General features: G+C 37.1%; 1 protein-coding gene and 1 long non-coding RNA gene across 2 annotated transcripts in view; one reads left to right on the forward strand and one right to left on the reverse strand.

Annotated features, from left to right (window-relative positions):
• Spef2 (sperm flagellar 2) overlaps positions 1 to 15344 on the forward strand; it is a 166246-nt gene that overhangs the window by 30507 nt on the left and 120395 nt on the right. The window contains exons 7-9 of the mRNA XM_059276634.1: positions 1717 to 1903; positions 4535 to 4723; positions 7763 to 7950. Of these exons, the coding sequence (XP_059132617.1) occupies positions 1717 to 1903; positions 4535 to 4723; positions 7763 to 7950 (564 nt within the window). The remainder of the gene's footprint in view (positions 1 to 1716; positions 1904 to 4534; positions 4724 to 7762; positions 7951 to 15344) is intronic.
• On the reverse strand, positions 7478 to 8752 carry LOC131921875 (uncharacterized). The gene is made up of 2 exons (XR_009382129.1): positions 8541 to 8752; positions 7478 to 7648 (listed from the first exon to the last, which is right to left on the reverse strand). It is a non-coding gene; the product is annotated as an uncharacterized LOC131921875 (long non-coding RNA).

A 15344-nucleotide genomic window follows, 5' to 3' on the forward strand; every position in this document is an offset into this window, starting at 1 on the left:
GTGAGATGATGGGTGAATAGGTGGGTGGTTGGGAGGATGAATGGATTGATAAATAACAGAGAATTCATGAACTAGGTAGATTTTGAGCAGTATAAACACAGTGTTTAGGAAGCAATTAGCCTATACTTAATCTAGAACAGAATCTTTGTAACAGCACAAAGTAGTAAGAATTTTGCTGAATGACCACATAACTTCCATAAACATTTAATTATACTAACCTTTAAAATGCTTTTGAAACTGGTCCAAAGGATGTTTTTATTTATTTTGTAGGTAGGGGGTCTCACTATGTAGTCCTGGATGGCATGAAGCTTACTATGTTAACCATGATGGCATGGAACTCACAGAAATTCACTTGCCTTTATCTCGCAAGTGTGGAGATTATAGGCCTGAGCCACTACGATGGGCTTTCATTGTATTAAATCTTAATAAGCAAAGGTCAGCTCTGCCTTTGACCACCTGTGTGCTGTGTTCTAAAACAGTTTATCCTTAGCGCTTCTCAGGACAGAATACAACCGTGTCTGGACCTCCTGTGGATAAAATCATCAGAATCATAATGTTTTATAACTACATCTTACAATGATTCTCTGCGTAGTTGTGGAATTTAGCACATACCAATAGTTTGTACAGAGAACAAGAAGAGAATACTTTTTCCATAGGCCCAAATTTTATCTGGGAGCAGCAAATGAACTAATTGTGATCTAGACTCTAATAGGATCTATGTAATATATGTGTATTAATCTCACACTAAAGATGTTTGTGCAGTAGTAATTCTGAATATTACTTGAAACACTTTTAACATGCCCTTTTTTTCTAAATAAATTCTGTTTTTTTTTTCTAAATTAAGTGTGTTAGTGATAACATAAAAATGATGATTCATAATATAAACTCACTATTTCTTGGCAAGTAACATTATCATTTATTTTATGCAGCTGTACTATGGCATTCTAATGGCCTTTTAAAGACATATGCAGATGAGTATTAATGATTCAATTGTTATGCACATTGCTTCTTTTGTTTTTAATGATAACTTTTAATGACTATAAACTTAATGCCAAAGAACCATTTGTTTCACTGAACTTAAGGTGTTCATCTTCTTTTGGGAAGACCTGTGCTGATGCCATATCAGGCCTGTGCTGAGTCTTGATAAGCAGGCCAACTCTGAACTTCTAAGTTCCTAGAAAAAGCTGGGCCACTGCCCTAAGAAGTCATAAGTCCATCTGGGAGTACTTAGACTAACTTCACCATTGTAGGTGAGAACAGAATAATAGTGAATGGAGTCATCCATACGGGTACAGTATTCCCAATAAGCTAACATTGATTATGTCTAGTCTATTGTCACTGATGTGTCTTCACTGACATTTGAATCATCTACAGTTTGCCTAGTGTTGACTTAAAATAGGAGAAGCAAGAGGCCAATGGAAAGATGCAGGAAAGAAACCAGAATCTCTCATTAGAATGAAGAGTATAAGAACTGAGAAAAGAAGAGATGTGCTTAAGAAAAAGCTATGTTAAGGACCTCAGAGAGGTAGAGATAAATACTGATCTAAAGCAAATGTAATCTACAAATAGGCTATAGGCTTCAATGTTTAACCAATGCTTGTATCAATAGATTAACAACAAACTGAAAGGAGCCTCCTCCAGAAGTCTCCCATGATCACAATGAAAGGGCATGTAATTACATTGTGTTAAAATCTAACAATGATTTGTTACCCTTAGTGCATCCAAGACTTCTTTAGAAACAACAGACCAGACAACTACTGATTTGTTAAACACTTACTCAGATGATGACTACATTAAAAAGATCCAGAAACGCCTAGAAGAAGATGCATTTGCGCGTGAGCAAAGGGAAAAAAGACGGCGGAGGTTGTTGATGGACCAGTTAATTGCCCATGAAGCACAGGAGGTGAGTTCTACATTAAGAGGTCTTGTGTTTATACAAATAAGCATTTTACATGACATGTTGTCTGTCTCTCTGAGTCGGATGTCGTAGGTAGATCCTCACATTAGAAAAGCAAAACCCTTAGTTATAAATGTTCAAAGTACCCTCCTTCCTCGTTAGTGACTATAGATCTTGAGTACTTAGGTATTCATAAGTAGTACAGTGGCAAATTCCTCCATGACAGTCAGTTGGAAAACTGGTTAACTGTTACTCAAGTTAACACCTAGTTATACCTCATAGGAGAAGTGGAAAAACCTATAATCAAATTGAGGATATTCTAGATTATGTATTCTTTGAAATCTCCCCCCAAATATGTAAATACAATTAAGATAGAAGTGAATCCTATTGTTTTCATTTATTCATTCTAAATACAGGATGATACAACTATGTTCTGGGATTGTTGACTTCCTTACTAGCAACCATCACATATCTTAATTTGTAAGTTTATATGAGAAACTATCTTACACTTCACTAAAATTTTAGTAAACAATCCACTTCTGAAACATGAACTACTTCCATAATAGAACAATAGCAACAAAAGCCTTCCCACTTAACATTTATGTGAAGGTCCTTATGGATCTTCAAACTGGAAAAACACATGTAGCCTTGATGCAGCCATCCCATGATACTCTCTCTTTCTCTTTTTCCCAATTTAATCTCAGCAATAATCCAAACTGGTGTCACCACACCAGGATGTTCCTTATAAGGGCTGGCTAGCCAGAGTACATTTGGACAGCTAAAATATCTTGCTATGAAAACACAGCCTAATCTTATAGAATTCATTTAGAATAATGAAGCAATTTCATATTTTAAAAAAATATGTTTGAGACTGTGACTTGTCTATTCCAAACTAGACCACAATTTAGTGGGTACCAGCGGGTGGGCTCAGCTGTACTTTCCTGCTCCTCTTGGCTGGACTGTTAAGGCATCAGCTGGTGGCTTGCTAGTGCTGGCTGACCCCCAAATCCTGATGAGATCCTGCTCAGAAGAAAAGTACCTTCTCTTAAAGTCTTTCATTTTCTAGTAGAACAGGTCATGTATTCAATGACTGTAACAAGAATTTTAGAGGTCAAACCTCAAGGGTCTTTTGATGTTTTTATGGTTGTTGCTTTGGTTTTTGTTGTTTTTTCATGGCTTTTTTTGTTTTTGGCTGATGTCTCGATTATCAGTTCAAGTTAATGGTCACACCATATGTCATATTTAAGGAGTAGAGCAATAGATTCTTCTGCTGGATATTCATATATGGGCACAATGCAGAGCTATGAATAACTGAAGTGAAGAACATGTGGCCATTTTTTCATTCTGCTCTTTTTCTAGTAATGGATAATAAGGGGATAGAAATTATTAACACTGACCTATTTTTAGAATATAATAACTAGACAGAACACCTGTTGTGAAATTGTTCATGACTTTATCTAAGACATCCTATAAACAGAACAAATGTCTCATTCATTTTCTGTTGAACTTCAATTTAAAGTTTTAATGTAAGCCTAAAGTTCAGGTTTCAGCATTTACCTTAGATTGTGGTTTGTGTCTTACTCTGAAAAAAAAAACAAAACAAAACTGTGTACTATTCCTCCTATATCGCTATAGCTGTAGAGATCCTTTGAGACAGTGTCATTATTGATCCAAGAGTTTTTCTACAAATCACTGGATCATTAGGTGTTAAAGTAGAAACACCAGTATTCTTTCAAGTCTCCACTGAGAACTACAATTACCTCTTTTTTTTTCATATGATACTTCTATTTAGACAAAGAAATCCTGGTGGCTTGGAGAACTGTTTTTTTTTGTTTTTTTTGTTTTTTGTTTTTTTTTTTTTTTTTTTTTTTTGTCTAAGTCCCTCATTACCACCTAATAAGAAAGGGTGCCCTGAAAATCTGAACTACTTGTACAAAGCACACAGCCAGATAATGGTACAAGTGAGGATGCAGCAGCCAATCTAATTCCCAGTTAATGCTTTTTCCTCTGTTCACTTCCTTTCCATTCTCCTGAAATCAGCCAAGAACACATCCACTTTCTGCTTCACACTGACCACTGAGATTGCCTAAGATGAGTGATAGGTCACTTCCCCCCTCTCCAGGCTTCATTGTTCATTGAGTTTTAGCTTTTCTTACCCAGATTTTTGACTTGTCACCCTGGAAAGGCACCAGTTCTGTATTTACCTTCATCATCTTTACAGAGTCATTATATTAAAGTGCATATACCTGATTTCCAGATGTTAGAAACATAATTATAAATGGAGAATTGCACCCCTTGTTCAGAAAACTTTGAAAACTGACATGATTTGTTTTTGCTAGATTTTAAAGGAACTAACAACTTATTGGAAGCAGTTGTGAGTTTCAATACCATAATGTTTCTAGAAAGATCTAGTATTAGACTTCTGTGATAAAGTAAACTCTATTGCAGTTCATTGTAGTGTGTGTGTGCATATGCGTGCATGGCGGGGTTTAAATTTAAACTAAAGGGCAGAGGTTGACTTAGACAGCTGTCATGCCTTTCACACATTATTTGCACGCTGACTTCTGAGTCCAGTGGATAATCCGGACTTGGCTTGGATAAGTCATAAGTCATTGGCTCCCATGCTGGTATTCACAGGAGGCCTATCGGGAAGAGCAGTTGATTCACCGGCTGATGCGTCAGTCCCAGCAGGAGCGCAGGATCGCGGTGCAGCTCATGCATGTGCGGCACGAAAAGGAAGTGTTGTGGCAAAATAGAATCTTCAGAGAGAAACAATATGAAGAAAGACGACTTAAGGATTTCCAGGATGCTCTTGATCGAGAAGCGGTAAATAAAATCCCCACTAAAAATCATATCTGATAGCCAGCTTATAACTGACAAGGGAGGAGGCAGCCACCTAATATAGTACACGCTCCACCAGCTGATTTGATTCTAAGCATTGCATGCTTGCCATCAGTCCCGTGTTCACTTGTCTCTAGTCATTTTGCTAGCCTTTGAGAGAACTGTATTAATATTCTGTGAGTTCCTGCGTGTTGGTGATGGTGTGTGCTTCCGTACATGCTTGTGAGTTTGAAATACTTGCTTCATCTATATTTTCCTTGAGTATCTAAAACACGTCTCTGCACTTTCTTCAGATACAATGTTGCTGACAGAAGGCCAATGCTGATGATCTATTTTCATGTCCTTGAATCATTACGTTTTAACCTCAGACACCCAAGGGGCTTCCTCATCTCTAACGTTTGCAAAAGTTACTAGTGTGGGCACTGGTACGGACAATTTTAGGCAATTATTCTGAGGCAGAAAGAGAACTTTTAAGAGGCTTTCTTTCAGTGAGAAAGTTAGATTTAAATAGTTCGTCACCTTTTCATAGGACTGTATTTCCCAAGCCTGTATTGTACTGCTCCTTCTTCTAGACTATAATAATCTGTGGGAAGGCAGGGGGCACTCTAATTTATTGTAAGTGAGAAGAGTACCCAGAGTTCAAGAACTGTCTCCTGGGTATGTTCTTTGCTATTATGGTATTATTTTGAAACTTGAAAATCAAAATATCTAATCTGTTACTCATTTACTATAGCCTATGTCTCCTGCACTTTATGTGTATGGTTTCTCATAACAAAAATAGACTTGTTTGTCAGTGTATTACTTTGGCTTTTGTCTATTTTCCTTTTGAGAACTCATTTATCAATTTGTCAAACTTGACTGCAAAGGCATGAAGCTCCTGTGCTCAACACTTCAGATAGTTTGCATTGCTGTCATTAAACATTTTTTACATGTGTCTGAACAGCAGAAAGGGTCTTTCAGTAAATAGGGAAATGGTATTCAGCTCACCAGCTTGCTGCTTCCTTCTGTGATACTCCACAATAAAGCACATTTCATCTTAACTAGTAGCTCTTGATTTTAAATTTTGGTGCCACCTACTGTTATGAATAATTAATCGCAACATTTTGAGCATTCCCTTCAAATCACAATTGCACTATGCTCATTACATGCATATATAACTCCTGCAAAAAAAAATACACATGAGTACTATCTGTATCTAAGTTTGACACATAGGAAAGAGAAGCCAAAAGTTTAAAAGTCACAATAGCTTGTCAGAAGCAGAGCCTTCCTGTAGGTCTCTGTAGCCAAAGCTCAACACTATTGAGGATTACTATGCCCACAGACTTCTTTTATATTTCCTCATTCTTCTTTTAGGGATGCTACATGCATTGATGTGATGAGATAGGAAAGTATCCACTCTAGCACAGAGTGGATGGCAGGGGTAAATGTACTAGGGAGACCAACTAGGTGAATGGAAAAGAAGTAAGACAAAGATGAAGCCACGATGAGAGAGAGGAAGACAGGAAGGGAGGAGGGCGGAAGGAAGGAAGGCATGGTGGAGGAAGAGGAGTCAGGAGTTAGCAGCAGCAGCAGCAGCCCAGGATGGAAACTGTTCTGTTGCTGATAGGGAGATTCTATTGTTTCCTTCGAGTGTCTGGTTCCTGTGGAGAACCAGCTTCACTATCTGTTTTAGTGTTACTGTCACCGTAAATTCCCATCAATGTCAAGTTCCTCTCTTATCCAAGCTCTTCTTGATATCAAGGAACATGTCATAAAGCTCCTTGTCTAACTTGTACTCACTCTACGTGGACACAGGGCCTCTGAAACAAGCAATGAACAACTCTAGTGTCATTCCTGAGTCTACCAAACACACTGGCCTGATCATAGACGTCATCCATCCCAGTGAAGTTAAAAATAAATAGGCCAAATAAGACAGCAACAGTTAAACAAATGTTGGACTTTCCACAGCAATCTATTATCATAAATCTTATCACTTATCAGCAGGATTGGATAAAAACTACTTGTTCAGATGAAATTGTTCAGTTAATTTTTCTGAGTATACTAAAATTATTAATATCCCTCCTTTGAGGAAATTGAGGCTTAATGAGAATAAATGACTTGTTGGAGTTCTCAAATAACTTGAATTCTGTGCCCAAGCTGGGGCTTGAATTTGTAGGCAGTTCCTCCAGCACCCACATTTATTTCTATTTTCTACTGGCTGAATTAAATCACAGGAGTTAGATCCTATTAGTGAGGCAGTTTAAGCAAGTGATCTGATTTCTGAAGCAGCTGGTAAAGTTTTCCCAAAGGCATCACTTGATTATTTGAATCTTTTCAACTAAGCTTCGTGTTGCTTTCCGACTTGGCTAGCCTGCATTTTACGTAAAGAATGATTTAAACGAAATTATTGTGATCATATACACCAAGTGGAAGGTAGTGTTAAGGTGTTTAAATATTTAAGTGCTTTTTGTAGACATAGATGTTTCTACAAATGAATGTTACAAATTTACAAAGACTAAGGTAGCAAGGACTTAAACACACTTAAAATGTGTTGAGTGTGTTATCTCAAGGCACTGAAATCTAATTACCCCATATTTAGCCAATCAGTAAGTTAATACTGAGAAGTGAAGGACGGTGGTCAACTTGAATGTGTTGCTGGTGAAGGGCCCTGGTCACAAATGTGTAAGGGCCAGCTGACCCAGACTAACATTTCTCTGTGACATTTGACTCTTGGCAAATGATGTAATTGAGACACCTTCAGGAAAGCCTAAGATCCAATTTATTTTTGTGACACTGGTCTTTTCCCATCCACACCACTTTCCACTGTAGTCTGTCTTGTTGATGAGCTGAACATGGAGTCCAACACTGCTTTTGCTGTCACCGATACTGAGTGTATTAAGGAGCGAAAGCCGATTCTTGATGAGTTAAACCCTGATGTAAAAGAGATTTTGTTTTATTTAAAGATTATTTTTTATATTATGACTTTATCTTCCTGTGAACAATTTCATAATAATCACGACTTAAAGTTTGTCTTTGTGCTCTTAGGCTCTTGCCAAACAAGCCAAGATTGATTTCGCAGAACAAACCTTCAGGGAGAAGGAAATTCATGAAAGGATGGCTGCGGAAAGAGCTCAAGTGCGCTTTCAGAAGCATTATGGGATATGTGCAGAAGTTTTGGATCAAATACTTGATTTGTGCACTAAAGTGGCAGACTATCGGTTGCTGACAAATAAGTAAGTATCACTTTGCAAAATTAGTGTAACAGAGTCACGATAGATACAAGAACGGTAAGACTTCAAAGTAGATACAACCAGTAGGTAGATTATTTCGTGAATGGAGAATAAGAGGCAGAGGCGAGGAAAATGATAACTTTCTGGCATTGTTTAGGGTAAAACATGTCTTTATCTATTCATAAGTTATGTCTAAATTACTTTCCAAGATCATAATTACCATATATGAAACCCTTCAAACTTACTGGTGGGTGAAATTATTTGGAGACTATCTACTAATGTGAATTATTTTTGTCATACCCTTTGTCTAGAAGGAATCAACATATTTACAATGAAATCATCAAAATATTAAAAATGAAAAGCCAGTATAACAATTTGAAGTAAAAAAATTAAATAATGTAAATCTAAAGTAGGAAGTTACAAATAAAGAATGCATTGAAGCTTAGTTAGGCAGCAGATCGGTCCCTTATTGTCCCTTACCTTCCTAGTTCTAAAGAAAACAGAGAGACAATCTGCTGTGTGATTTCCATTTCTATTTTAGGTCTGTACAATAGGAAACTTTCCATGACATTCAGAGAGTTTTCTCAAGTTACCTTCACAAAAGTATGTTTTTCTTTGTCTACTGAGTCTAGTGAAGACAGTCCTCAGTGAAGACTTTCAGGCAAATGTAATAGTTAGACTCATAGGCCTGTTATTTATGATGCCTTGCTAGAAGCTGAAGCAGAAAAAAAGTTGAACCTCAGGGAGAGTGATTCCACAGCACAAGGGTCCTGCATCCCATTAGCTGGCGTACAACTGCAGTTTACAGATCTTCTTATGACCTCATAATGAAAGGAACAGGAGCCAATGACTCATGGAATCAGCAGAGAGAAGATGAAAAATATCCCATCTCTCCTATGTGTAAAGAGGGTTTTATCTGCTTGTCTGCTTTCTAAAGCTGCTTATTAAACATAATCGTGTAATGACATCATCTTGAAGTTACAATTACATTACTACTCAATAAACAGAACGCAAATTACAATAAAAAATGAAGGAGTTAAACAGTAAAGTTTTAATATAATACTTTTATGTTGTTATATTATAATTTTACTATGAATAATTATATATGATATTATAATAATATATATAACATATATTCTAATATATTATATTATACATTAATATAAATTCAAGGTTCCAAAACTGTAAGAACAAAAATATGCAGAAGTGATGAATGAAATAAATAGGAAAAGAGTGACACAAAATAATACAATAGCTAAAAATCGATTATATTGCAAGAACTAAAATATTTTTATGTTAAAAATGAAATAAGTCAAAAATGAAAAAATGCATAATTAGATATGGAAATCTCTAAGCAAACACAGGTCCATTATTTTAAGACATAAAAGCAAACCTGATTCTGTTTGGGGAAAGGAGAATAAATACACTTATCCCTATTGCTCCCACTAAATACATTTAAACCTCTAGTTATAAATCACACATAGAAAAGGAAAACATAGAGAAAGTCTAACAAATTGTGAAGTAATGGCCTTTGTGTATTTTCTTTTTGCTTCAAATGTCCTATATAAAACCTGCATTTTTTGTTTCAGGCATGTTAATGGTATATGTTTTTCAATAAAGAAATAAGCTATCAAAATGAAAAATTTCAGATAACAACTGTTTTCTATCCAGATTTCCAGATTTTGTGGGCAAAAATGTAATCTCACCTCTACTCATGCCAACAAGAATAGGAATCCTCATGGACCCTTGCAATGTAAAAAAGGGATGTCACCTATATATCAGGATGGTGGCAGGAAGGTCAGGCGGGAGGCATGGGTTTCTATTTCTACCTGAGCATGGCAGAAAAACCCATGCAGTCTCAATGCCACGTGTCAGAGAGGGCCTAGTAGAAACATTCCACAGGGATACAAAGGTCTCTACAGTAGAATTCATGGAGACTCTGTGAAAGCAAAATTTCTACTTCCTCCCAAGAGTTGCCATTGTCCCCTTTTCTTTTGTGTCAGGGAAGGCACTTAGGGATTTTTACCCACACTTGCCATTAACAAGGCAATATTTCCATTTTCCTTTGCCAGAACACTGTCAGAAAAAGCAATCAAAACTGAGATGCAAAGTATTCTAAACCATGACAAAAAAAAAAAAAAGTTATGTTGTCCATTATGTCAAGAGCCAGAAAGAGTTCAGACTGGAAGTAAAAAGATGATGTATAATGCTGTTACATACTGACCTGCTTTTTCCATCAAATATTAAATGTGACCCTGTTTGGAGTCAGGAACATTTCAGAGATGATTGGTTATGGTGAGATGTTGGTTAATCCAACATAACTGGTATTGGTATCATTGTAAGAAAGAGAAAAGATACACAACAAAGGTGCCCTGTTACGAGGAAGTCAATGAGTTATTGAGCCACAAGCCAAGAAAAGCCAAATATGTCCAGCAAATCATCAAGAAATAAGAAAGGCAACAAAGGATTCACCATGGTTTTCAGAGGTGACCTGGGCTTGATGACATCTCAAGTTAAAAATCCAAGCTTTCAACGCTGTATGAGACAACCAATTACTCTTCTTTTCTCCACCCAGTTTGTGGTAGATTGTTCTAACAGCCCTAGGAAATGAGTACAGATGTCAACACTCAGATGACAGAGGTCTTCAAATTATCTAATTAAGAATTTTAAGCAGCCATGGCAAAGTGTTTCAGTGAGCAATTATGAGCTGCTTGAAACAAATGGAAAAGTGTAGTCAAAGAACAGAGATGCAATAAAAAATTAGTATTTAAATGGAAATTTTATAATGGAAATGTACAGCACCCGAAATAAGAGCTCAGCGGTTGGGTTCATCAGCAGAATGAAATGGACAGAGAAAAGATGAAATGACTAGAAAACAGGCCAATAGAAACTGTCCAACTCGATTAACAGAAACAGCAGGGTGGAAAATTAAACAGGGTCCCATCCAGGGACTGGTCACCGGTGTCATGTCTGTCTTCTGTCACTGCTAAAAATGCTGAGATGAAACATCTTGTAAAGATGAAATCTTTATTTGTAAGCCATAGCTTCAGAAGTTGTAGTTCATGGTTGTTTAATCTTACCACTGACAGTCCCATTCCTTGCTGATAGTGCCAGTGAGATAACCAAGCTCCCAGTCCATAGGCTATGGAGATAACTCAAGACCCAGAGTATCACACATATTATTTCAGTCCTGGAGTAGAAATTAAATTGGGCTGGAGTGCTCAAAAATAATATCAAAAAATTTCTTGAACTTGCCAAGAGACATCAACATATAGATTTAAAAAGTCAAGCAAACTCCAAATAAGATAAATCCAACTAAGTTCATATAGAGGCATATCATAACTAAATTTATGAAAACTTGGAAAAGAAGGCACCATGGCCCCCCAAGGAAATGCCCATAGAGAAAAGTATTTTGAATGACAGATCACTTCTTCCCAGAAACCAGAAGTGACACAGTTTCAAGTGATAGAGCAAAGAACTCTCAGCCCAGAGTAGTATACTCCAGGGCCTGGAAAGATGGCTCAGAATATGAGAGCATTTGTTGCTTTTGCAGAGGACCCAGGTCTAATCTCCAGCATCCACAGCGTGGGTCACACTATCCTTTACCCCAGTTCCAAGGAATTCGGTGTCTTTTTCTGACCTCTGCAGGAACCAGCCATACATGTGCTGTACAAACATAACATGCAGGCAAAACACTCAAACAAATAAAATAAAAATTTTTAAAAATTTTAAAGAAACCTATCATGAATGAAGGGGAAATCTGACATTGTTAGGTGATGGTTACTAAGAACATTTGCTGCCGGCATGTCTAACCTTCAGCGGGTAGCTAAGAGATGTTTTCTTACCAGGAAAGAAGTTCCCTTATAAAACAAAACTTGAAATAGGCAAAGCAGAGAAAGAACACCATAAACAACAAGATGAGTGAGAAGAGCTTCCCGTCTCCTCCTGAGAAGGCAGATCAAGTGAGGCGAAAGTATGACACTGTGTAATGCACACACTGTGTAACACACACACTGCAGTGGACACACTGTGCAACACACACACTGCAGTGTACACACTGTGCAACACACACACATGGCAATGCACACACTGTGCAACACACACTGCAATGCACACACTGTGCAACACACACTGCAATGCACACACTGTGCAACACACACTGCAGTGCACACACTGTGCAACACACACACTGCAGTGCACACTGTGCAACACACTGCAGTGCACACTGCAATGCACACACTGTGCAACACACACTGCAGTGCACACACTGCAGTGCACACACTGTGCAACACACACTGCAATGCACACACTGTGCAACACACACTGCAACACACACACTGTGCAATGCACACGGCAGTACATACACTGCAGTGCACACACTGTGCACCACACACACTGCAACACACACTGTGCAATGCACTTCTCAATGTGCACAGTGAAAACTTTTCGTTACAATCTGATGAATTTAAAGAGGCAAAGGAGGCCATGTTTCTTTGTTTTCTGTCAGTGATAAATGATGCTAGTAGATGTAGAAACTGTATTTGCACAAGATCATGTGTATCACATATGCTAAGTAACCTGTACAGGTTATGTTACAGAGAGATTAAAATAGATTTGAAGAAATAATCATTTAATCCATAGTAAACAGGGAAAATAAACAGAAAGAATTAAAACTCCATGAAATTAGTAGACTTTACCTTCATATAGTAATTTCATCTCTAAATATAGTAATCTAAAGGCAGTGATTAGGAGATCAAAAAATATAACCAAAGTTTATGACATCTCGAAGAAATTAATTTCAAATAAAATGACATAGGCAGATTAGGGGATATGTGTGTGTGTGTGTGTGTGTATTATATGTTACATATATATGTAATATATGTTGTATATATTAATCAAAATAAAACAAGGGATTTCATATTGATATCAGACACAATAGGCATTAGAACAAAGAAAATCACCAGAAACAGAGAAGAACATCACATATTATAAAGGGGTCTATGCAACGAAAAGTCACAGCATCTTTGTCATGTTTCCTCTGATATTCCAACTTCAAAATGGGAAGCAAATCTGATCAAAAACAGATGGAAAAGACCTTTAACCATAGATGGAGACCTCAACAACTTACAGAAATTTCTCAGAAACTCAGCAATGCTGTAGTAGAAACCAGAACTGCCAACCAATCAGCTCTAATAACTGTCATAACACACTTCATCCAGTAACAGGATAATATTGATTACAATCAAACCCTACAGAAACTGTATGTACAGATATAATGTGGTGTGTGTGTGTGTGTGTGTGTGTGTGTGTGTGTGTGTGTGTGATGACTATTCTTGGTTGTCAACTTGACTACATCTGGAATCAACTAAAACCCCTGTGGCTAGGTACATTTGTGAGGGTTTTTTTCTTAATTAAATCATTTGAGGTGCAAAGACCTACTTTTAATCCAGATCTTCTGACGTGGGAAGGTCCACCTCTAATCTGGGCCCCACCTTCTAATGACAGCTTATATAAAGGACATGAAGAAGGAAACTCTCTCTGTCTGCTTGCTCTCACTCTTGCTAGCAAGTTCATTCCTTCACTGACAGTAGAGCCTACTTTATGATTTGGGCATATACTGAAGACTGGATGAGACAACCAGCCTTGTTGACTGAACAACTACTCTATTCTTGGACTTTTCATTGATAGCCATTCTTATACTAGCTGGACTGTAAGGACTGTAATCCACTCTAATAAACTAGATAGATAGATAGATAGATAGATAGATAGATAGATAGATAGATAGATAGATAGATTGTAAAAACTGTAATCCACTCTAATAAACTAGATAGATACGTAGATTGATAGATAGATAGATAGATAGATAGATAGATAGATAGATAGATAGGATAGGATAGGATAGACAGATATTCATTCTATCAGTTATTTTCCTCTAGAGAACTTTGACTAATTCAATATTCCAGGGCATAGATATAGTGGTTTTAAACCTTCCTAATGCTGTGACCTTTTAATACAGTTCCTCGTGTTGTAGTGACACCCAACCATAAAATTATTTCATTGATACTTAGCTATAATTTTTGCTATTGTTATGAATCAAGTTAGTATCTGAAATGCAGAATATCTGATATGTGACTCAAAAAGGCGTCGTATCTCACAGATTGAGAATTGATAGCATAGAATAAACCTCAACAAGCTGAAAACACTTAAAACTTGGAATATAGTTTTTGAGGAATGGAATCAAAAGAGAAATCAAGGTAGTTCAGCCATGGTTCAGCAGAAGGCCACATATCAGTGAAAATATAGACACCAAAAATTGGACTTAATTGGTAAAAGTAGAGACAAAAGATGAGTAGTTAGGGAGGGATTATGGATGGAAGTGAATGTGGTCAGAATTCTTTGTATAAAATTATCAAAGAAAAAAATGAGAGGAGATTCTCTTTTTACCTAGTTTCTCTGGGATTGTGGATTGTAGCCTGGTTATCCTTTTCTTTGCATCTAATATCCATTTAAGAGTGAGTACATTCCATGTTTGTCTTTCTGTGTCTGGATTTCCTCACTCAGAATGATTCTTTCTAGTTCCATCCATTCGCCTACAAATTTTATGACATTATTGTTTTTCACCACTGAGTAATACTTCATTGTGTAAATGTACCACATTTTCCTTATCTGTTCTTTGGTTGAGAGGCATCTAAGTTGTTTTCATATTCTGCCTATTACAAGTAATGCTGCTATGAACATGGCTGAGCAAGTGACCTTGTGGTATGATTGAGAATCTTTTTGATATATGCCCAAGAGTGGTATTGCTGGGTCTTGAAATAGGTTGATTCCCAATTTTCTGATAAACCGTCACACTGATTTCCAGAGTGGCTATACAAGTTTACATTCCCACCAACAGTGGAAGAGTGTTCCCCTTACTGGACATCCTCTCCAACATAAGCTGTCATCTGTGTTTTTGATCTTAGCCATTCTGAGAGGTGTAAGATGGTATCTCAGAGTCATTTTGATTTACATTTCCGTGATGACAAAGGATGTTGAACAATTCCTTGAATGTCTTTCAGCCATATGAGATTCTTCTGTTGAGATTTCTCTATTTTTATCTGTACCTCATTTTCTAATTGGATTATTTGATCTTTTGAGGTCTAGTTTCTTAAGTTCTTTATATATTTTGAAGATCAGCCCTCTGTGACATGTGGAGTTGGTGAAGATCTTTTCCCATTGTAGGCTGCCATTTTGTCTTATTGACTGTGTCCTTTGCCTTACAGAAACTTCTCAATTATGTGGCTAGATCTGTTTGGGGAGCCAATGGTAGTAGTACCAGGACTTATCCCAGGTGCAGGAAATGGCTTTTTGGAACACATTCCCTAGGGTTAGATACCTTGCTCAGCCTTGACACAGGG

The sequence above is a fragment of the Peromyscus eremicus genome, chromosome 11, assembly GCF_949786415.1.
Source record: "Peromyscus eremicus chromosome 11, PerEre_H2_v1, whole genome shotgun sequence".
Taxonomy (NCBI): domain Eukaryota; kingdom Metazoa; phylum Chordata; class Mammalia; order Rodentia; family Cricetidae; genus Peromyscus; species Peromyscus eremicus.